We start from the raw sequence: 22,850 nt of genomic DNA, 5'->3' as shown, positions 1-22,850 counted from the left end.
GAGATCTTGACTGCTGAATTGCTTCCTGTTAATAAAACAGATACAGTAGCAGTCCTTATTAGTCCCTAAGAAATTAAGAATTTTATTTGACTACGGAAACATTTTGTTATTTTGAATGAAGCTTTGAGAAAATATTTTATCTTGTGATTTCCATCATGTCTGCATATGGATGTAAAAAATGTAAAAATATATGATTTCAGATTTTGTTGGTTGTAGTTTCTGTATGTTTCTGATCTCTAAAGTCACACAAACACACAGTGAGGTGAAACATAAAACCTTTATTTAAACAAAGGCACAGACAGCAGACTCTCTGCTCCTTTAACTGAAAATCTGGCATTCGACCAGGTGACCAAACCCTTCCACGTGTGGCGCCGCGGGGCTGCTTTAAATCTCACATTCTGCACTTCGTCTGACAGGAAACAGTCAGAAGAAACAACTTCCCTTAACAACAGTCAGACTGTCCAGACTGGAAACAAATAAAATCCCGGACGGCTTTGGTCCGTTTGCAAAAGCATTCACATGATTCCAATGAATTAATATCTTACAGACGGCAAAAAACATAGCATAAAAAAATAAAACTGTGCAAAAAATATATTTAAATTAAACAGGAAGCAACTAGAAGAAGGAACGTCTCTGAAGGAGTTCAGCTGATTTAAGAGTTCAAATCATGGAAAGTACCAGAACAAACAGGTGCAAACAGGTGTTCACAAAACGTGATGAGAGGAACGTCTTTACATCCAACAGGCTTCGTGTCAGGAATTCTGGACAAATCAAACCAAGACCGAACAGTTTGGGAAGAACATGAAGCTCTGAGTGGGATGAAAATCCGCCACTGCATGAAACAGCGTCCAAACGGTGGAGCACGGTGGAGGCAGCATCATGGCCTGGGGCTGCTTTACCGGCTCCGTTAGAAAGGGGGTTCATGGGCTCGTCTCACAGGACGATGTCCAGGACCGGGGACTTGTGCTCAGATCGTGTTACTGTTAAATAATGCCGATTTGTATGTTCCCACAGGACTCACAGGCTTTTACTTTGAAGGTGAACCGTGAGCAGAATGCCCAACTCTCTGCTGGAGGATTACAGATGAAATGCCACGAGTTCTGTCAATTCTGTTCTCTGAAAATGAGCTTTAACTGTTGATTTATTGAGAGCAGGTGGAGACGAGCCATCGTCCCTCTCTGGACTCAACGTCTCTGGATATTATAAACACAGAAAGACCGTCTCAGCTCATATGGAAATGGAAACGACATTTCAGGAAATTAACAAAAAAGAGGAATCAACTTCTAAAAGAAGCTTCTGCTTTAGTTCATGGCTACAAGGTTCCCTTCTGTGGCAACATTTAGGACGGAAACTGAGAAATAATTACAAGAAAAATAATAAATACACACAACAGTGGTAATGTGCTCTGCTTTACATTGATACACTATTAACAGACATTTTCTGTGCAGATATGCATCTTTGCAGTTTCTTTGAGCAACACAAATGACTTCAGACCCACAAACTGACTTCAATTCACATTTAGGGAAATTAAGTGGAATGAGGTACCAGAGGATTAGACCTGAACACCTTTAGAAACACACAGCTGGGACTGCAGATGAATTTTTACTCTAAATCTTCTAAAACTGATTAGTCTGAACCAAAAACAAAATTAAAAGTAATTTAACAGTCGCCAGGATGAAAGACAACAGAGAACTGGACGTGTTACCGGCGCAGAACGGTGGAAGAGTAACTTTAGAACCTTGTGATCGGCCGGCAGAGTCTTCCTCTGAGGTCCGGCCGCCCGCTTTAGTGCATCAAAACCCGGGAATCACACCGCAAATTAAAACACACCCCAAAGTGCAACAGTGACGATGGAAAGAACAGAAAAGTCCTGGAAGAGAGAGGAGAGAGGAATGCTGGGTGTGAAGTTTGACTTTGGTCTGTGAGCAGGACAATGTGAGGAGGTGACTTTCTCACACACACACACACACACACACACACACACACACACACACACACACACACACACACACACACACACACACACACACACACACACACACACACCCCAGAGCAAAGTCAAACTGAAGTGTCCCTGTTTCACCGAACGTCTGCGTTTTGACATCAGAACATTTGAAGTCAGATGAAAAATGATCATTAATCGGTAGTTAAATAATAATAATGAGTGTGTGAGTGTGACGGATCATGATAAAGTACTACACGTGGAAATGCTTGCTGCTGGCCGATGCGGTCTACATGCGATCACGGTAAAGCGCCCGGTCCAGGAGGAGGGTCAGACGCTGCGTCAGGACGCCTCTCATTAAACTCTGATGTGGGAAATGAAGCGACGACAGAAAGCATTTCCTTCCTTTTCTGTTCAGACTGAATCCAGACCTCAGATGTCCTGTAAAGCAGAGAGTTATTGTCGGATTTCGGTATGGGACCGGAGACCTTTGCGGAGTTCGAGGACGCGGCTGGCGGCTCAGATGGTGATGTAGTGCTGCCGCAGTTTGGCCAGCAGGAACTCGTGGGTCAGGTTGTGCCTCGTGATGATTCCGACGATCTGAAACAGAGAGGCGGCGGTGAAGAGCCGGAGTCGGAGGAGCGCTGGGAGGCTCGCCGGGCGCTCACCTCTCCGGTGGCGTTGATGACGGGCAGGTGCCGCAGGCCCATGGTCCGGAACAGGTTGAAGACCTGCGAGATGCGGGTGTTGGGGGAGACGGTGTAGGGGCAGGAGTTCATGTAGGGCGTCACGTCCTGCCAACACACACACACCTTTATTAACACCCTGCAGTGAGCGGCGGCGGTCGCTCGGTCCGCTGTGTGAACCCGGGCCGTACCACGATCATGCGGGGGTTGAGCAGGGCCAGGTCCAGGTCGTGGATGTCCGGGTACCGGGGGTAGTCCTCCGTCAGCTCGGCGTACGACAGCCTGGGCTGCATGGCGTTCTGCGAGCGGAGGATCGGCGTGAGCGAAGCTCTCCGAGGCCGCCGTGAAGCGGCGTCGGGGCGATACTGACCGACTGGTTCTCTGCGTAGCAGACGCCTCGGACCAGCAGGTTGACCAGCTGGGAGCGCAGGATGAGTCCGTGGAAGGTGAGCGGCCGGAAGCGCTCCTCCATGGTCCACTCCTCGCTGGGGGACTGGTCCGGGTACAGGTTCGGGTACGGAGCCTGCCTGCACGGCACCACAGGGACAGAGCGGGGGGACAGACATCACCCTCTTCACCTGGTGCACCTGCTCTTCTATATCAATGAAGAAGTCTGTGGAGCGGTGTTGGAGCGCCCTCTTCTGGCAGCGCCTCCATCCTGCAGCAGGATCTTCAGCTTCAGGCCGTTTCCTGACACAGCTGGAAGGTTTTTTTCTAAACAAAGCTACAAGGTGAGTTTCTACAGCTCCGCATGACGCTTGATTCTTCAGACTGTTTCAGGTCAGGAGTCACATGACGATCAATCTGACCAGATAAGAGAGACGGACAGGATCAGTGTTTGCATCCTGCTGTCGGCAGCTCCGACTGTTTGTCTCAGTTATTGATCTGTAAACTTCAAGAGTTCATTTCACCTCAATGTACTTTTAAAAACTGAATACATGCTTATTATTTTTTTGTTTTTCTGTAAACACACGGTTCCACCTCCAGCAGTAAACGCTGCTGCCCTGCTCTTTGTCAGGCAGATACCGTTATTACCTTTGGCCAGAGACGAAAACACATCCATTGATTATTTTCTGTTTGTGTTAAAGTGACTTTTCATCATCATTTCAACATCTGAAGCTTCTGGAGGCAGTTTTTCAACGTGTGTCTGCAGTTTTCAGCTGCTGCTCGTGGACATACGACTCATTGTCAACATTTAGGACAGTGGACACATTCAGGAGGATTTCTTAGTTTAATTTTATCTGTGTGAATAACAAAATATGAGAAATTAATGTGGTGTGTTCATATGCATGGAGTCATACGAACAGGTGTGTGTGTGTGTGTGTGTGTGTGTGTGTGTGTGTGTGTGTGTGTGTGTGTTACCTCCTCTCCAGCATGACCTGCAGCATGTCCTCGCCGTCCTCGGCCGGCCTGGCCATGGCGCTCTGCTCGTCGCAGACGTTCCTCAGCTCGCTGGACGGGTACGACTTCATGGACTGGCAGCGGCGCCACTGCTCGCCCGCTCGGGAAACCACGCTGGACTTCTGCAGGAGGGGGCGAGGAGAGCCGGCGGTCAGTCGACCGGCGGCACGCGAGCATCCCGGACCGGGGGCGGCGGCGGACCGGAGTGGCTTCAGCGCGACGCTCGCTCCCACCTTGTAGCGGATGTTGTTGCTGATGAGGATGTTGCCCTTCATGAAGTCCTGCTCGTTCTGCCGGTTCTCGGTGACCACGGGGAAGGCGTGGTACACCGTGGTGCGCAGGATGCAGACCAGCGACTGCACCCGGGTGTGAGGGTAGACGTAGGTCAGGTTGGGCTCCATGATATCACTGGCTGTCAGCCTGGAACACGCACGCACGCACACACACACCAGCAGCGTTTATTTTCCCCTGGGGAGGAAATCAGTGTGAGAAGCGCGGCTTGGACCGCTTCCACACTCACTTGTCCATCTCCAGCTCGGTCTCCCACTCCAGCAGGGGGACTCCTCTCAGCTGGATGTGGATGTCGTAGATCCCCTTGTTGAAGAAGTCTCCGGTCCACTTGGCGACCTGATGGCAAACACAGAACGCGTTCGGATTTCTGATAGTTTCAAACCAGAGTCAGGGCTAAGAGCGGAGAAGCACGGCACCATGAGCGTGATCATGATGGGGAGTCCGTATGTGATCTCATTGGTGGACTCGATGAGGATGACGGTCAGGCTGATGGTCATGCGGACCACTCCGCCCAGGAAGGACGCCGCCCCGATCAGCGCGAAGGTCCCGGAGTAGATGTCCATCCCCAGCTTCCTGGAGGAGAGACGGCAGACGGACGGTCACGGCCGGAGGCAGAGCCTCACAGCTCGGCTTTTCGAAGCTGTTTCAGTTGATTTTAACTGTTTCAGACATTTTAGTTGTTTTGTTTTAATACGTTCAATCCTCTGTATGGAGACCCAGCAATATGTGTTTCAGCCATTCTTCAGTTCTTTCTAGAAACTTTACTTGTTGTAATCATTGCACCCCTCATTTTTCAGCCCCTTTAAGCTGTTTTCTCCAGCTTTTTCATCAGGTTTTGTTAAAAAGTTAAAAGCATAATGAGTGTATGTGTATGTGTGTGGAATGAATCTGTATTTTTCCAGCTTTTCTTTATTTGGATTTAATGCTGTTATCTTATCAAGAGGGGACTTTGGAAACTCAAATGGAAACTTAAAAATGGAACATTTGGACCTTCAACTTTGAGGTATTTAGAAAGACGGACTGCTGTGCAAGTGAAATCAAAAATGTGTATTTAAAAATGATGTGTTAAAAGCTTAACAGAGCCTCTAGAGAGGAGCTGTAGCTGTGGAGTCAATAATTCTGACAATGTGAGCAAACAGGAGGAGGAAGGTCCACCAGAGACCCTCCAGGACATTGATCAAAGTCCAATAACTGCTCTTCCTTTAGCTCCTGAGTTGGTAAACTGAATTTCTTCTCTTACACTTTGAGGATGTTTGCAACCAGACGTCCGAACGCGGCTCCGCACAGCAGCGAGGGGACGAAGAGGCCGCTGGGGACGGACACGCCGTACGTCCAGCAGGCCAGCAGGAAGTACAGGAGGAAGAAGACGGACAGGGTGACGGGGCTGAAGGTCCCTGAGGAGGCCAGACGCACATTTACCACCATCTCTTCCATTACTGCCTGGTTCACTGGAGAATGTGAGCTTCAGCAGCTTTATATGGAAACAGTGTCTCCAGCTTCACTGAAAACGTTCTTTTATCCCAAAACACTCGTCAAAAAGCAGCTTGCTGTGATCTCACTGTTCAAACAGGCTCGTCTGGCTGATCACATGCTTGTTTTCAACCTCGGTGCTCGATTACAAGAAGCAGGAAGAGCAAAGCGAGTACTGCGAGTAATCTGACCGTCCTGGTGGAAGAGCTGGTGAATGGCGGCCTCCTGCGGGTTGAAGAACAGCGTCGCCATGTCGTTGTAGGTCTTGTTGGAGCAGAAGTATTGACGAACGGTCGAATTGATGTCCTCACTGCCGGTTGGCTGAAGGCAGAAAATGCAAAAGACGATACGCACGCACGCACACACACACACACACACACACACACACACACACACACACACACACACACACACACACACACACACAAGAATTAAATACAGAGAAGCTGAAGGGAAGGAATTGGAACTGTGTTGTTCAGCTTTAGTGGAAAATCAATCCAACAATAATGAAATAATATCAAATAATCAGCTTGACGTGACAAAAAAACAACAGAAACAACAAGGGAAGGTTGTGAAGGCTAAAAGGAATTGAGGTTTTAGGTGTATTTTTTGATGCATTTCAGTTCGTTTCAGGTAATGTGAAACGTTTTGTGCTGAAGATGTTAAATTTCACAGCATCAAAAGCCAGGATCGCCCTGTTTAGGGGGGGTCGGGATAAATTTAACATGTGTTGTTAATCATTTCCAGGTCACACTGACTCTGGGTTCTGGGACAACCTGGGACAACACACACACTGCAGAGTACACACACACCTACAAACACACAAACCCTCAAAGTGGCTGCAAATTATTTTAGTATTTAAAATAATTGTTAATTTAAATAAAATGTGGACTATATCAGTCTGTTCGACAGCGCTCTGAATGTTAAAAGAGGGGAGATCAGGAGGAGGCCGTGAAATATCCACAGGGTCCAGAAGGAAGCTTTAAAAAGAAAACCCCTCAAAGTTTGTAGTTATCAAACATAAAGTCCGTGTTTCAGTGATTTAGATGCTCGCGACTCTCCAAAGCACGATAAAGACCTGCTGAAGGGTTTTCCTAATATGGATTCAACCAGAATATATTTCAACTATATCTCTTATATATATCTCTTAACTTCATTTCTAAAACAACTGCTGCTGGCACAACGTGCTGCAGAAAGTCATAAATACATAGAGCGCAAGATAAACAGCGCAAGATAAAATGCAATAAGAACAAGGAAAACAATAAAAGACATTTAATAAAACAGTAAAAACCAGGAGCGGAGTCTCAGGCTCAGTTAAAAGTCAATGACCGGAGATTTAAGAGAAACTGTCGCTCACACACCAGCAGACAGGTAATAGAAACACTGAAAACACAGCAGCAGACGGCGAGCCACACACACCGGCGCCGGTAGACACATCACGCAGGAGTGAAAACAAATGTGATTAATATTAATACTGAGGTTGTATTTCAGTGAGGGGCCTACGAAGGGTTAAAAGCAGCAGCAGCTCCTTCACCAGCGCCAGAAACCAGGAGCACTGGGAGCTCGGGTGTTAAGAGAAGGATGAATGTGGTCGGGATGGAGCAGTGAGAGCTGGGAGAGCTGGGAGAGCTGGGAGAGCTGGGAGAGCGGCGCTGCTCACCGTGCCGTTACGAGCCGACGGAGCAGAAAGTTCCTGACATTCCCCCAGGAGGATGGAGGCCGCAAACACCACCACCGTGGTCACCATGGTGATCAGGAGGCTCTCCAGAAGCCTGGACACAGAGGCAGAGGGTCAGGGCCAGGAGAAGACACTCCAGCCTGCGTCGGGGAGTGAAGGGGCCCACCGGATGAACTTGGCCTTGGGGTGGATGTGCCGCAGCCGGTACTTGGCGATGGCCTTGTTGATGCAGTTGAAGAGAGCGCCCAGCAGACCGCCCACCACCCCCATCAGGACGAAGAAGGCCAGGTCCACCGCCGTCCACAGGTGGCAGTTCTTATCTCCGTCGGAGCACTGAGGAGCCGAACGCACCGGCGCGTCACTCAGGGGGCGAAAATCAGGCTCAGCGTGCCGATAGAAACACTAAAAACTGTGAGCTTTTACTTTAAACTCTCCGAAGTTGAGCAGGCCGGGCAGCTGGAAGGAGCCCCACTTGTTGAAGCTGATCCCCGAACGGAAGAAGTTGAGGGTGAAGGTGGCCGACATGGAGCAGAAGAGCTGGAACAGAGAGAGATTCAATCAGCGCTCACCTGCAAACACAACCTGACACCGTAAAAAACAAGACATGGAGATAAAACCGGGAATTACAGGAGCCGCTTTACACTTTTCACAGTGTACAGATCAAAGCTGAAGGAGCTTCTAACTTTGTTTCTCCTGATTTAAGATTAAAAAGACTGAACTGAATGCTCGAATGAGTAGAGAGCACTTTATGATTCACTCAGAAAAACTGAATGATTAATATCAAATTTAAAGAAAAGAATGTAAATAAAAACAACTGCAACAGAAAGATTGATGGAGAGCAAAATGCAAAGTTACATTTAGGAGCACATTTTACATTGTGTACATGTTATAATCAATAATGTCAATAATTAAATAACTTTCCAGTAGTTTGATAAAACAAAATGTGTTATATTATTGAAGAAGTGTTTGCAAATGTTATACCTACAGCCTCCTGTAATTATACATATCAAAAAACTTCACGTTTTGAATAAGTTATTTTTGGTGTGTGTTTAGGATAAATATTATGATGTGAGTAAAACACACTCGATCAATCACAGCCCCCTGATTAGATAGATTCATCCATATCAGAGTCGCAACACGAACTTATGAACAAACAGATTGTCTGAAGGGTTTTAATCTCAACCGAACCATCTGGATGTTCAGTCGATAAACAGGAAAATAAAAGTGACTTTTGAAAGGTGGTGGTTAAAGTTCCACAACTGTAGAGTTTAGAGTTAGAGTTGGTTACGGCGTTATATTTCATATAGTCATATGATGGTTCCAACGTTCCGCACCACTTTCCAGGTCAGGGCCTGGTTCCAGAAGGAGGAACCTTCCTCCAGACTGAACAGGGTTCCTCCGATCGGAGCGCCGAAGGCGGCGGCGACTCCTGCAGCCGCTCCGGCCGACACGAAGTCCCGCTTGTCCCTGAGGAGGAAGAGACGGGGTTTCAGAGACACCCTTCAGCATGAGATCAAGAGAAACCTTTGACCCGAGCGCCATACCTGTCGCTTCGAAAGTATGGGAAATCAAATTTGATCCTCCTGAAAGTGATGCTCTGAAACTGAGAGGGAAGGAAAATAAAAACCACTTCAGCAAGTCAAAGAACATGAACATGTTACACAGTGCTGCACATTTAGGTTAGTTTCTATCAGGAGAAACTCTTCCTCTGAGCCACGGCTCTTTAAACCAGCTCTACATCACCCTGTGGGCCCAATCAGAGGCGTTTCCATAGTAATAGTTTGGTTTTATGTAAATAATGACATTTTCATAACGTAAACTCTGCTCCACGAGAAAGAAAAATGTTACATTTTAAATGAAAAGGTTATTTTGTCACTCTCTGAGCCCTGTGATGTTTCAGTTTTTATATTCATTCACGCATTGGAGTCGTCTTTCACACCATTCAGGAGACGCTCACAGCAGACCTGGATCTCATTTCCATGTTGTTCTTCACTCTCTTTCGTGAGTGAGGGATCGTTGAGGCTGAAGCACGAAACCCACAGACTCCAAGACTTCCTCTCAGACTTTCCTTCTCCATTTCCCATCTGTCTCCCAATCTCCCCCATCAGCTGACGGAGTCTGAGGGCGGCATGCTTTCCAGACCTCAGCCGCTCACGTGAAGAAGGCCGAGAGCGCCGAGCTGCACGGAGGTTATCTCCACGGCCACATCAAGCACGAGCTGACCTTTAGGCTGAGCTGGACCAGCTCCAGCTGGGGCAGATAGAGACTGCTGACAGTCCAAAGTTTAGCACCACGCTCTCTGCAGAGCAGCAAGGAGAGCATCTCCGCCACCAAGAAGCTCTGCCGAGTGGCGCTCCGGATGAGGGCGGCCATGACACCACTGGACTTCCAGAGAGGATTCTCTCCGTTTCACTTTCAAATGTCGGTGATGGTGTGAGAGACGGTGAGCAGGCGTACCTGAGGAAGCCCAGCTCCCACGATGGCCCCACTGTGGATCATGGGACCCTCCTTCCCTACAAACAGACCTGAGCAGACAGAGAACACAGCAAGACGTCTCTGGACAGCCTGTACGGCGAAGGCCAACACATGACAGTTAAATGTTTTAATAACAGTGGACTTTCTCTTCCTGGACCCAGTTTTAACCCCCGACCTGCAGATGTCAGGCTCAGTTTGTCGACCGGGTTATTTTTAGTGATTTTGGACTTCAGTTCTGTTGTCACCAGCTGAAATAATGAAGGGAAATGCGATCTGTCGTGATCTCAGTCCAGGTCAGTGGGGCTTGGACACGCTGGATTTAACACGGATCATTCAGTTTTCATAACGGTTACGATGTGAAAGTAGATTCTGTAATGAAGATAAAAGTACAGCAGATCACGTAGACTCAGAACAGGGCGAATTCCAGTGAATTTAAACTGACAAACAAAAAAAAAAGCTCAATTTTAATTGTTACTATGAATCTATAATCGTACTCGTGTTAGGATGTACGTTAATTATTTTTGTGAACCATCTTGAAAATTATAAGAGAAATGAAACTATTTTTGAGCAGTATTTCACTGTTTGAACTCATCTGATATCATCCTGATATTAAAATAACAGGTGAGGGCAAAGGGCAAAGTTTACTTCACACGTAGGCATTGATTTGTTTTTGCTTTTTTTTTCATCACGTGTGTTTTATTGCAACATAAATGATCATTTGATTCAGACCCTAAACTGATACTTAAATAAACGGTGTTCTTGTGAAGTGGAAACACCTGGTAGTGAATGAATAAACAGACAGAAGTGGAGCGGAGTTCAGTCCATATGCATGAAAGCAGCGCGAGTTATTGTGGGTCAGGGTTTAATGTAAAATCTCACCTGCAGCCACGCTGAAAAGGACGCCCGCAGCCTTGCACACAAATGTCCGCAGACGCACAATCCCAGGAATCTTCACGCCGTTCAGGTAACTTTTGATTTCTGGGATCCCCGAACCTGCGGCGACGGGCTGACGGCCCACAGAGAGCGGGTTAGGAAGCCGCGCTGCAGGGCAGCAACACAACCACACAACACGAGAGGAGCGGCGGCCGCTTCCAGGCCTCTGCTGCGTTAACACCAGCTCCTCTGCTCAGCAGTGGACGGCTGAGAGGACTTCTGTGTCAGTTTCACACTACTGAGGAGCTAAAATCTCAGCATCAGCTCCACATGTGCACGTATTGGTGTGAAAACTGTGACTGAAAGTGTCTTTTTTTTTCATTTTTCCCAATATGGATATGATCTACAGTCATAAAAACATGATGAATGTTCCAACACATTTAAAAAGATTCACGTTCACCATAAATTTTGACTGTAGTTTCTGAGCACACCTGGAAGCTCCAGGTGAAAATGAATGAGCGTGTCCACCCTCTACTTCCTTCTGAAACCTCTCCTTATCTGGACTGAAACATCAGGAGACACTATGGGATGAGACTCAGACGATAGTGGATTAATCATTGACCTCCTCTTTACTTTATATGACACATTTATCACCTTGAACTGATAAAGCTTGGAAAGATAGTTTATTGTGGCAACAAAACAAAGATAAGAGTATTATTGATCTAGAATGTGGTGATGCTTTTGTGGAGCTGTGTACGACTGTTTGGACCTGCTGCAGAACAGAGCAACGCAGAGCGAGTTTCAGAAAACAGGAAATGGTCTCTGGCTGAGGAAACGCAGCCAATCTTAGGAGTCTGAGCACAACCTGTTCACAACAATAGGTTTAATGCACAAGCCGCCGAGGACTTGGAAACCCCTGAATGAGCAAGCTGCTTGGATTTCACGACCAGTTTGCTCCGTGGTGAAGGTTATTATCTGGAAGCATTTGGGTCATTTACACCCTATAAATAATGCCAAATAAATAATATAAACTCTTGATACCGGATGGAAGAAACGTTAAGCTGCAGAAGTCACGGAGGTGGGAATGAAGTAAAAAGATGTACTTTCAGTGAGCAGCAGCCTCACCTCGATGAGGACGAGCACACTGGCAATGAAGGCGAAGGTCATGTTGAAGGCCAGGAGCTCCAGCAGAGACAGAGAGAGACAACCTTTGTCGCTGCAGCGTTCTATAGCTTCAAGCATTCAGTCAAGGTGAAACCAGCACATCCATCAAAACAGTAGCAGGGAAACGTAAACAGCATTCACACACAGTGGAAGACAACTGAAATGTCAACATTTAAACCTGGTTTGTTCCATCACATCGGGTGGAAAAGGATGTGAGAACGATCTGCTGGAGAACATATCCTCCTCACATTTAGATTCAGAGAAGCTACACATGCAGACCACGATCACTGTAGAACAAAAACCACTGCAGTTTACATGTCGGACCACTAGTTGGTGCTGTGTTATCTAAAATGCAGCCGTGCAGAGATAGAGTCTGATTTCAGCTCCTTGGGTAGAGGTCCAGTCAGCGTCTGTATGGAGGAAATGCTCTCCACGTATGCAGATGACAGTGCAGTAAATGTAGAAGACGATCTCTTTCTTGAATCAGAATAAACACTCTGACGCCTCCATTCTTAAAGTTCATCTCCTCAGATGTAGAGAAGCTAGTGACTGCAACTGTACTGTCTTCAAAAACGACCTTTCAGAGCCTGCAAACTGAGTGTTTTCACTTGAAAACTGTGCAGGAGGGTTGTGATGACTGATCTATTGATCGAATCTCATCACTCAGGATTCTGGTTTCTGAACCCTGAGCTTTATATCATCAATATATACATCTACCTGATCGTCACACGATGCAGCAGCATGCTGCTTATCAGCTTGACACTGGAAAGGATGTGACAGTACCTGGGTGTGTATTGATAATCCCTGTTCTCTCTGTTACACACACACACTGGTGTGACCAGGTCCAACAAGCAGATGGATCCTGACCACTGCTGCTGGCCTCACTAGCTCTGAGAGGTTTAACCTCCGGTATCGTCAGGGAGGTGTACAGTCTGGCTGTAGTCTGCTCCTCTCCCTCACTTTCTCACTTTTAACATATACAAACCTTAGAGTCCAGCAGTAGTCTAATCGTAGGTTCTGTGCCAGTCAAGCAGCTTGATTCATGTATAGAGATTTCAGGAACCACGTTAAGGATACAGTCACCAACCACAGTGAATTTGATTTTGGTGAAGAGGCGAACAAAGAAATCCACAAACAATCCCACCTAAAGGAGAAGTGGAAAGTGCTGTTTCAGCAGAAACACATAGACGAGTAGAGAAGTTTTGAAAAAGGAGAAAGAACTTACCAGACCAACAGTGACCCCGATGGCGAACACCATCACCCACCGCACCGCCTCGTACTTTTTAGCTTTCTGTTAGCAACACACAGACGGAAACACTGATTTTACAATGAGTCAATATAGAACAAATAAGAAAAGGATAAAAAGGGTCTAGTAACAGATGAACGACGATCAGGTACATTCAAAACACACAAACTGATAAAAAAGCAGGTTAGTGTGAGAAATGTGATGAAACAAACAGAGAGTCAGATTCACGAGCCCAAAAGGATTCTGGGAAGTTTATGGTTCAATTCAGTCAAATATTCGGCAAGAAACGTAAACCCTTTCCAGTAATATTACGGTATTTGATGCAGATAATATATTTCAAAATGTTTAAACGCTTCTTTGACAGTTCTATAACATGATAATAACTTATTCTATTAGTGATCAAGTGTGGCGTGGATGATTTTGTGCTGCATGTCTTACTTTGCTGTCCATCGACTCCAAAACCTCCAAATAGGGCTCACTGATGCAGCGATCATAATCCAGACTCTGTTCAAGCACAAACACAAACCGTGTCACCGTGAACACAGTCAGACTTCAGTCGGTTTCTTCTCGAAATGTTTCTCACCTCATAGTCTTTTCTGGGTAATATTTCATCTTCTTCCTCTCTGATTTCGCCAAGGATTGTCTGGATGAAGAAAAAATAAAACTCTTTATTCAGCTGTTTAATCTCCTGTCAGAGTGGCTCAGTCTTCAGCTGGATGCAAAAGATCAAACACGACTTTAACCAAAAAAAAAAAAGAACTGACAACAGCAGCAGTAACGGAGCGGATTCCCCTTCACAGAGTGGCATGAAACCAAGAGGGAAACATGGAAGACAGATGGAATAATACGACTGTAAACATGAGTTACTCTTCAGTGGATGGAGCCACAACCAGCACCAATCGGGCTTCTTTCTCTCAGAACACAAACCAGAGCAAGTGTTTGTCCTGTGGTCAGTTTGACAGAGATGACTGGAGAATCACAGCATCTAATTTCAGAGGTTTTACTGAATCATACTGAAGATCACATAAAACTAAATAATGTTTAAGGTTGCTAAGTGACTAAAATTCAAGTCTCTGCCAATTTAATGGAATGTATGAATGATAACTAATAATTAAACATTTTATTACAGTTCTGTTAAAAAAAAAATTTAACATTCAAAGTATTACTTTTTGACTTTTTTTGATTCTGCCTTAAAAAATCACAATGAAAGGTTGTACAGCCAAAATAAAGACCAAATGAAAAAGACAAACTGTAATAAATGTGTACAACTGACCACACAGGGACACAAGCCAATGCTTAGTTAATGGTTTCTGGTTTCCATGCTTTGCAGGGTTTTCTCTCTGGACCGGAGTTAACCTCCTGACGGACATGTTTTGGTCCGCAGGCTTTATGTTTGACGCTCCGACTCAAGCGTCCTGTTTTGAGAGTGAAGATCAAGCTGTGATCGTCCTGTATCGCCAGGCTGTCACCATGTTGCAGAGTCACAGCGTGAGGAGGAAGGAGGTGGTCTGATGGAGAGGAGGTGATGCTCTCATGGAGACGAGAGGAAGATGGGACTGAGAGCAGGTCTGCAGCTCCCGTCACTCCACCCTGCTGCAAACCAACAAAACTCTCTGTGACCGCCAAAACCCCCCTCTCTCCCCGCAGTCTGTGTGCCCTCCTCACCAGCTCCTCCGGTGTCCGGCTCTCTCCTTCTCTGCAGCAACATTGACAACAAAAACAGTTCCCACAGCACGCCATCTTCGCTCCTGTCGTGCTGCCTTCAGGGACAGGATAAAACAGGGAACGGTTGTTTCTGCTAGGAGGACCTTAGTGTGTAAAACATGAAAAAGAAAATACATGTATTCTGAAAAAGTTCAAACAAAGTCTCAGTAATGGAGATATAGTGCAAAAGTTGATATAAAATGTGTTGTTAAGTCGGAAATTTGTTCGATTGTTTAATTGCCGATTGCACCTAAAGGCAACATCTCCTTTGTCACATGACGCCGGGAACTGTCATGATGCGTTTCAGTGTAGTCAAAGCTGTGCAGGATTTACGCATAAACCCTCCGTGGCAAACAACAAATGCGATAAAACAAAGACATATTCATAACCTAGAAACCTTAAATGCACGAATTTAAAGTGATTTCACTGAAATTCATTTGATATGAAATGGCATGTTGTCAGTAACTCGATTAGATTCAGTTAGCACTTCAGTCTGCGTTGATTTTAGGGCATCAATTTATCAAACTGAGGGATATTTAAAGTTATACCTGCAATCATAAGGATATATGCCAAACCATTATTTTTTTTTTTAATAATTTTAATACACATGCATGTTATTTATTGTTATTGTCACACCCCTCCCCCCAGGCGTCATTTCTTTTCCTGCGGCACGTGAATGCATCATATTGTCCGTCACTTTTCCTGCGACCACGGTGGAGATGTGGAGCACGCAGCCACGGCAGCTGTGTGAGAGCGCGAGACGGTGTGGGATTGTGTGTGTGTGTGAGAGTGAGATAGTGTGTGAGAGTGAGGCAGCGTGTGGATCGGGGGCTCAGACAGGTGAGAGAAACATGCTTTGGTCTGCTTTAACTCATTTCTTAACAAGGAGCTCTGAGTGATCCCGGAGCAGATTCCTACACATTCATGAGATCCTGTTTATTCATGATTCCTGTCTATTTATAATCTGCTGTTTCTTCACACTGTTTCTTCAGAATCTGCTGTTTATTCATGATCTCCTGTTTCTTCATGATCTGCTGTTTCTTCATGAATGACTATTATTAGTGGTTTAGAATATTAGGAGAGTTTAGCCCTTTTAGCCGTTGCACAATATTTAACCTTTTGATCAATTTTAAATGTTCTGAAGTTTAACTGACTTTAGCTGTTCTCACAATCTCACCAGATTAGCCTTTTCAAAGTCTTTTTTTACCAGTTTGTTTTACCACTTTCTCAATTTTTGCCCATTATTATCATTTCTATAGTAAATGAGTCTGTCTGCCTTAATAAATCAGCTGATTTTTGTTTTCTAAAGGAAATTCAACATTGTCCACCTGCAGTCTTGTGTGATAAGAGCAACTCTCAAAGATTGTTTGGAGCGTAAAAACAAAAATAATTTAAAAAATTCCTTCTTTGCCTCAGTGAAAGCTGCAGGGAGCCGCAGTGGGAGCCTGTCAAGCCACATTTTCAACAACTTTGGATAAAAATTAATCTTTTGGGTCTTGTCATTAAAAGTAATTATTTTCCTTCTACTCTCATCACATTGCAGAATTTGAAATCTGCAGTGCACTCACAGAAACATGCAGCGTTTTGTATTTCTGTGAAAGGATTATGCCTGCAGAGGCTGGAGCCTGTAAACTGTGAGATCCTCAAACCGCTCCATTTGCTCCGGGGGCAGATTAGGTCAAGAATTCACTCCAGGAATTTGACTCCCTCACGCCGAGTTCACACTGCTGACCACAGCGCTCAGTCTGTGGCTCCGGCCAGTGTCCAGGCACAGTAAAGGTTCTCCATTAAGTGCTGATGGAACGTTATTACAGGCAGAAAACTTTGGGGGGGGGGGGGGGGGGGGGGGGGGGGGGGCGGTGGCAGCTGCTCAAGATCAGGCCCACTGTACTTCCTTCATACACAAGTATGAGATCTGTAGTTAATCTTCAGTCTTTAAGTCATGCTTTTTACATTTTCACATATTTAGTGTTAAAGTTTGGAACATTCAATCATGAAGTAGTTCCAATGAAACAGAAGAAGGAACAACTGAAGAAATTATGGGAAATGTCTAGAATTAAACCTGGTAGCTATAAAAAGGCTGCATAAACACACAGGAGGCTTGAATGTCGCATATTCTCTCCTGCACACTGTAAAATGTTGAGTTTCCGAAGTCTTCTCTTGGTAAAATAACAGGCATTAAATCTAAATTAAAGTCTCAGAGGAAAATAGAGTTTGACTCATTTACTTTCACTGAGAAGCTGAGAAGCTTTCAAGTAAATACAGATGGAGAAAGATTTAAAAAATAGCAAAAAGTGTTATGTCTGCTGTTTTGAACTGTAGTTATGCAGCTTTGGAAAAGCAAGCTAATATACATGTTACTGTGAAACAATGACTGAGCCTTCTAAGCTGTGTTATCTTCAATTTAAAGGTTAAGCACATTTTCAGGCTCCAGATGGATTTTCATTTGGTGGGAAAGTCGGGGCAAAAAACTACTCTTTAGGTCTTCACAAAGCAAAATTTAACAACTCTGAAGAAGAACAAGGAAATTACAGCTCATCTGAACTGAAGTGACCCTTAGAACTGTATCTTTGTTGTGGAAGGGAAAAAAAGCGGTTATCTTTGAACCCTGCGGCGGAGTGATGTACCATGAAAAACCACGCTCTGTCATCTGTTTTAATTGGAGGAATTAAATCCTGGATCTGAGGAAACAGTGTTCAGACTCTGGGCTGAATAATGAACACACTAACGTGAGCAGAAGTACAAGCAGTAGGAGATTTAATCTGTTTCTGCGCCGATCGGGGGAAACTAAATCTCAGGTCCCCGATGCTTTTGTTTCCTGTTTTTCCACTGATGCAATCTGACAGAAATCCAGAAACCTGCAGACTGAGCCTGGCTCTTCTCAGCTGAATGAATCATTGATAGGATTTCACTACTTGATTTCAGAAAAGGTGTTTTATTAACACGCCGACAGTGTTTTTGTTCTTCTAACGCTGCTCCAGTGGTGCGACTCGCCCCCTGTGATGTGTGGGGGCAGTTCAGGCTGGACTGTGGGGCAGTTAAGGGGCAACTCCTGGTCCTCGTGTGCTGTAAAAACCCCCCTGGTGAAATGTTTTCCTCCCTGCAGAGTTGGGGGTTGAACCGTGCGTCGCCCTGTCGGGATAATCCGCCGCCATGGTGAACCAGAAGCAGCGAGTGGAGGGAGCCTGGCAGTCCTCCAAGAGTGACTCCAGCAACAGCACCAGCGGCGGGGAGAGCTCCAAGGAGAGCTCGCGCTGCTCCACGCCGGTGCTGGACGCGGACCGCTCGGACCGGCTGCGCGACAAGATGCGCCGCAGGATCGAGTCCGGGGACTGCTGGTTCTCGCTGGAGTTCTTCCCCCCGCGCACGGCCAGCGGAGCCGTCAACCTCATCTCCAGGTGAGGGGACGCTCCGCAGGAGGCCTTCCTCCAGCAGGCGGAGGAAACGCTCACCGGGGGGTCTCGCCTCTCTGCAGATTCGATCGCATGGGTTCCGGGGGTCCTCTGTTCATCGACATCACCTGGCACCCAGCAGGGGACCCGGGCTCGGACAAGGAGACCTCCTCCATGATGATCGCCAGCACGGCGGTGAACTACTGCGGCCTGGAGAGCGTCCTGCACCTGACCTGCTGCAACCAGACCAGAGAGGTCATCACTGGCCACCTGGCCAAAGCCAAACACCTGGGCCTGAAGAACATCATGGCCCTGAGGGGGGGTGAGCGCAGTTTGATTTCTCTCTTCTGAAGCTTGGATTCAGAAGAGCTGTCAGGCCTGCTTTCTCCCACTAGATGTCACTCCAGATCCAGACCTGAGGGACTGATCAGTCCAGCGGCAGAGTGGAGGAGTGTGACGTTGTCATGTTGTTACAGACCCGATGGGAACAGACTGGGAGGAGGAGGAGGAAGGCTTCAACTACGCCGTCGACCTGGTCAAACACATCCGAGCCGAGTTCGACTCCTACTTCGACATCTGCGTGGCCGGTACGCGGTCTCGGTCCGGACCCGGAGCGGGTTCCCCGTTCGGCCGAACTCACAGCATGTGTTGGTTCCTTCAGGATATCCGACCGGACACCCAGAGGCGGAGAGCTACGAGGAAGACCTGCTGCACCTGAAGGAGAAGGTGGAGGCCGGAGCAGACTTCGTCATCTCGCAGCTCTTCTTCAGGGCCGACACCTTCCTCAAGTTCCTGGATGACTGCAGGAGGATCGGCATCAGCTGCCCCATCCTGCCGGGAATCTTCCCCATCCAGGTACCTCCGGCAGGAGAACCCATTCCATTCACACTTAGAGTTTAAAGCTGCTGGAATCCGTCGGAGGTGTTCACCCAAACCCAGCCAAACACCTTGTGACGGTCAAACTGAGTCACAGACGGTTTTCTTGGAGTAATCTGGATCCTCCCGTGCTGCAGGGTTACCAGTCTCTGCGTCAGCTCGTCAAGCTGTCCAAGCTCGAGATCCCCGAGGAGATCACCGAAGTCATCGAACCCATCAAGGACAACGACGCCGCCATCCGGAACTACGGCATCCACCAGGCGGTGGAGATGTGCCGAGTGCTGCTGGACAGTGGGAAGGTGCCCGGGCTGCACTTCTACACCCTGAACCGAGAGGTGGCCACCATGGAGGTGCTGCGACAGCTGGGTCTGTGGATCGAAGACCCCAGGTCAGTCACACGTGTGAGACTCGGAGGAAACAACCACGACTCGAGCGTAGAATTTCCAGGAATTCATTGTCACACAGCATTTCTTCCACTAAATTGTCGGTGGACTCTGCAGCCGATGGAGCCTCAGTGTTGTGGAGCAGAGTGTGTGTGATGAGAGTGTCTGTATTTTTTGGCATCATGAAGTTCGTTTGTCTCATGATGCCGTTGACCGGTCCCATCAGGCGGCCCCTCCCCTGGGCCGTGAGCGCCCACCCCAAGAGGAAGGTGGAGGACGTCCGGCCCATCTTCTGGGCCTCCAGGCCCAAGAGCTACATCTACAGGACCCAGGACTGGGACGAGTTTCCCAACGGCAGATGGTAGGCTTCAAGCAAACGAGCGAGTGAAGGAACAGGTGAACTCAACAAATGCTGGATTCTCAGTTCTGAAGAGCGTTGCTCTGGTTTTCAGGGGAAATTCCTCCTCGCCAGCTTTCGGGGAGTTAAACGACTACTACCTGTTTTACCTGAAGAGTAAGTCGTCCAAAGACGCTCTGCTGCAGATGTGGGGCGAGGAGCTGATGAACGAGGAGAGCGTGTTTGAAGTCTTCACCTCCTACATCACAGCTCAGCCCAACCGCAATGGACACAAGGTGGGAAAGGCGGCCTGGCGGCAGGTTTTCATCTTCCTAAGGAAGCAAAATAATAATCCTCTTCTGAGAGTGTCTGTTGATTTTAAGAGTTTTTAAAAGTTTTTTTGCGGCGTGCAGGTGATGTGTTTGCCGTGGAACGACGAGCCTCTGGCTCCTGAAACCAACCTGCTGAAAGACGAGCTGGACAAGGTGAACCGGAGGGGAGTCCTGACCATAAACTCTCAGCCCAACATCAACGGGAAGCCGTCCACAGACCCCATCGTGGGCTGGGGGCCCCCGGGGGGCTACGTCTTCCAGAAGGTGGGCCTGGTTCTGGTGCCGAGCGCGTCTGCCGTTCCCCTCTCAAACCTTCCTGTTCCTGTCCCGTTCAGGCATATCTGGAGTTCTTCACCTCCAGTGAGAACGTCAGCGCTCTCCTCAAAGTCCTGAAGAAGTACGAACCTCGAGTCAACTACCACATCGTCAACGTTCATGTGAGTTCCAGGCTTCTGGTGTTTTGAGTTTGTACATGACAAACGAGTTACAGCGAAGCTCAGTTAAAGGAGGAACTAGTAACGAGTAGAAACACCTCCAACAGTTGGATTAAAGTGCCTTCAGTGCCTTCATTGTTTGACTAATTTGTTTGTGCTCGATGGATCCTACTAAAATAAATGAAAAATGAGGATTTTAACATGGTTGGTATTGTGTGTGTGCAGGGCCTTAACTTGACCAACGCCCCGGAGCTGCAGCCCAACGCCGTGACCTGGGGCATCTTCCCGGGCAGGGAGATCGTTCAGCCCACCGTAGTGGATCCAGTCAGCTTCGTGTCCTGGAAGGTGAGCTGGAAGAGGTCTCGGTGTTCATAAAGGAAACGCACCACAGGAAAATGTCATTTTAAAAACACAAACACAAATAAGTTTTCTGCCTGATAAACCTTGAATGAAAGGCCACCAGGGGGCGTCCTAATGAGATGACCAACCTCAGCTGGCTCCACTTCCAGTGAGTTCAGCCATCAGGAGACACTCTCTCACCTCTTCTTGCTGTATTCTGTCAGGGAGAAACAGTAGGCTGCTCTAATTTTTTATAGATTATCAAACTCTTCAGTTTTCATGCTGACTTCTTAATGAAACCTCCCAAAGACGTCTCGGGAAACACAGTTGTGGTCTATTAAACGCACATGGACTGGATTGCCGTGTCCTCAGTAATCGGTGAGAGGGTGACCAGCTGGTCCAGTGTCCACGGCCAGACCAGGACCTGCTCCGTTCCTGAGCTTTGACCACTCATCAGTCTCCTTTCCGGTAGCAGTGCTTGGACTTCCTCAGGGAGGCTGAGAATTGAGATACCCTGATAACTGGCACACGCTTTTCAATGCAGTCATAATTCATCCAGTCCTTGTTTCTCCATGTTTCCGCAGGACGAAGCTTTTGCCCTGTGGATTGAACAGTGGGCCAAACTTTACGAAGACGAGTCGCCGTCAAGGATGATCATCAAGTACATCCACGACAACTACTTCTTGGTCAATCTGGTGGACAACGACTTTCCTCTGGAGAACTGCCTGTGGCAGGTCATCGACGACATGTTTGAGCTGATCAACGAGTCTCTGGAGCAACTCAGAGACTCCGGGGACCGGCTCCGAGCTCCCGGGGAGCAGCTGGGAGCCTCCGGGGATCAACTGGGAGCGTCCGGGGACGGGATCGGAGCGTCCGGGGACGGGATCGGAGCGTCCGGGGACGGGCTCGGAGCGTCCGGGGACGGGCTCGGAGCGTCCGGGGACGGGCTCGGAGCGTCCGGGGACGGGCTCGGAGCGTCCGGGGACGGGCTCGGAGCTTCCGGGGACGGGCCGTCTGGCGATCAGCCACACAGGGATAAGTGAATAACACTAACAATTTACCTTGAACTGATGTGTAGCTTATTGTGTTTTTGTAGTTTTTTTTTTTTTTTTTATATATAAAAAAATGTTTTAAATCTTTGAGTGAATGTGGTCTGAGGTTGACGGGACGGGAGGGAACATGGACACATCTCTGACCCGAACACATGAGGCCACAACTACACCGAAAAGATGCTTTTACTCATCACTGAGCCCTTCTCATGTTACCCTGTTTCATAATACACTGCTGGGGACCTTGTTTAGTCCAGTGAATCCTGCAGACTCCACTGCTCATTCAGAGGACCCTCTCAGCCAGCTGCAAGCTCATCACTTGTCTAATGTGCCTATTTCTCCTGTTTTCAAAGCATTAACTTCAAAAACAGCCTTATTTATGTCACCTTTTCCCTAAAACCGTTGTACCAGACTGACAGTCAGGGCTGCTCATGTTTGTTTCAGTCCATTAGTCATTGCTACCTGCTTATTTATTGGAAATATTTTTCTTATTATGATGCGGTCGTGTTTGTTTTTCTAGAATATGTTAATCATGTATCAGAAAACAAGTATTTTTTCATACAAACATTGTAGTGTTTTGCCAGTGAGCATCGCTCTCACATAGAGCATCAGAAAGCTTCAACCCGTTAAACCCCTAGAAACCCTACATACATAACCGAGGCTCAAACATCCAGTCCAGGGCCAAAACCTGGCAACCTGGAAGAAGATGCAAACACAAAGATTGTAAATTACAAAGACATTAACTGCAATTTCTCTCGCTTTTTCAATAAATTGAGTC

At 47.2% G+C, this 22,850-nt stretch overlaps 2 protein-coding genes across 3 annotated transcripts; one reads left to right on the top strand and one right to left on the bottom strand.

The window, feature by feature from the left end:
- Nucleotides 1–263: 263 nt before the first annotated feature.
- Nucleotides 264–15,028, bottom strand: clcn6 (chloride channel 6). Of its 2 annotated transcripts, XM_030119413.1 has the most exons (23): nucleotides 14,892–15,028; nucleotides 13,810–13,869; nucleotides 13,665–13,730; nucleotides 13,206–13,271; nucleotides 13,058–13,124; nucleotides 11,942–12,048; nucleotides 10,823–10,949; nucleotides 9,926–9,993; nucleotides 9,013–9,071; nucleotides 8,803–8,935; nucleotides 7,892–8,005; nucleotides 7,635–7,801; nucleotides 7,451–7,562; nucleotides 5,982–6,111; nucleotides 5,561–5,714; nucleotides 4,737–4,893; nucleotides 4,550–4,656; nucleotides 4,263–4,449; nucleotides 3,991–4,151; nucleotides 2,999–3,155; nucleotides 2,820–2,927; nucleotides 2,611–2,736; nucleotides 264–2,542 (listed from the first exon to the last, which is right to left on the bottom strand). In XM_030119413.1, exons 1-23 carry the CDS (start codon nucleotides 14,964–14,966, stop codon nucleotides 2,462–2,464), a joined length of 2,589 nt encoding a protein of 862 aa, XP_029975273.1. In that variant the 5' UTR covers nucleotides 14,967–15,028; the 3' UTR covers nucleotides 264–2,461. The 2 variants fall into 2 exon arrangements, with proteins under 2 accessions (XP_029975273.1, XP_029975274.1); XM_030119414.1 differs by lacking the exon at nucleotides 13,206–13,271.
- A 605-nt stretch (nucleotides 15,029–15,633) lies between these two features.
- On the top strand, nucleotides 15,634–22,163 carry mthfr (methylenetetrahydrofolate reductase (NAD(P)H)). The gene is made up of 12 exons (XM_030119758.1): nucleotides 15,634–15,770; nucleotides 18,037–18,328; nucleotides 18,406–18,644; nucleotides 18,799–18,909; nucleotides 18,984–19,177; nucleotides 19,336–19,586; nucleotides 19,808–19,942; nucleotides 20,034–20,214; nucleotides 20,332–20,514; nucleotides 20,586–20,687; nucleotides 20,910–21,029; nucleotides 21,608–22,163. The coding sequence occupies exons 2-12, from the start codon at nucleotides 18,084–18,086 to the stop codon at nucleotides 22,064–22,066; spliced, it is 2,220 nt and encodes a 739-aa protein (XP_029975618.1). The 5' UTR covers nucleotides 15,634–15,770; nucleotides 18,037–18,083; the 3' UTR covers nucleotides 22,067–22,163.
- The last annotated feature ends 687 nt before the right edge of the window (nucleotides 22,164–22,850 follow it).

This window comes from Salarias fasciatus, chromosome 20, assembly GCF_902148845.1.
Source record: "Salarias fasciatus chromosome 20, fSalaFa1.1, whole genome shotgun sequence".
Lineage (NCBI taxonomy): Eukaryota > Metazoa > Chordata > Actinopteri > Blenniiformes > Blenniidae > Salarias > Salarias fasciatus.
Note: the sequence above shows the minus strand (reverse complement) of the source record. Positions and strands in the feature narration are given on the sequence as shown.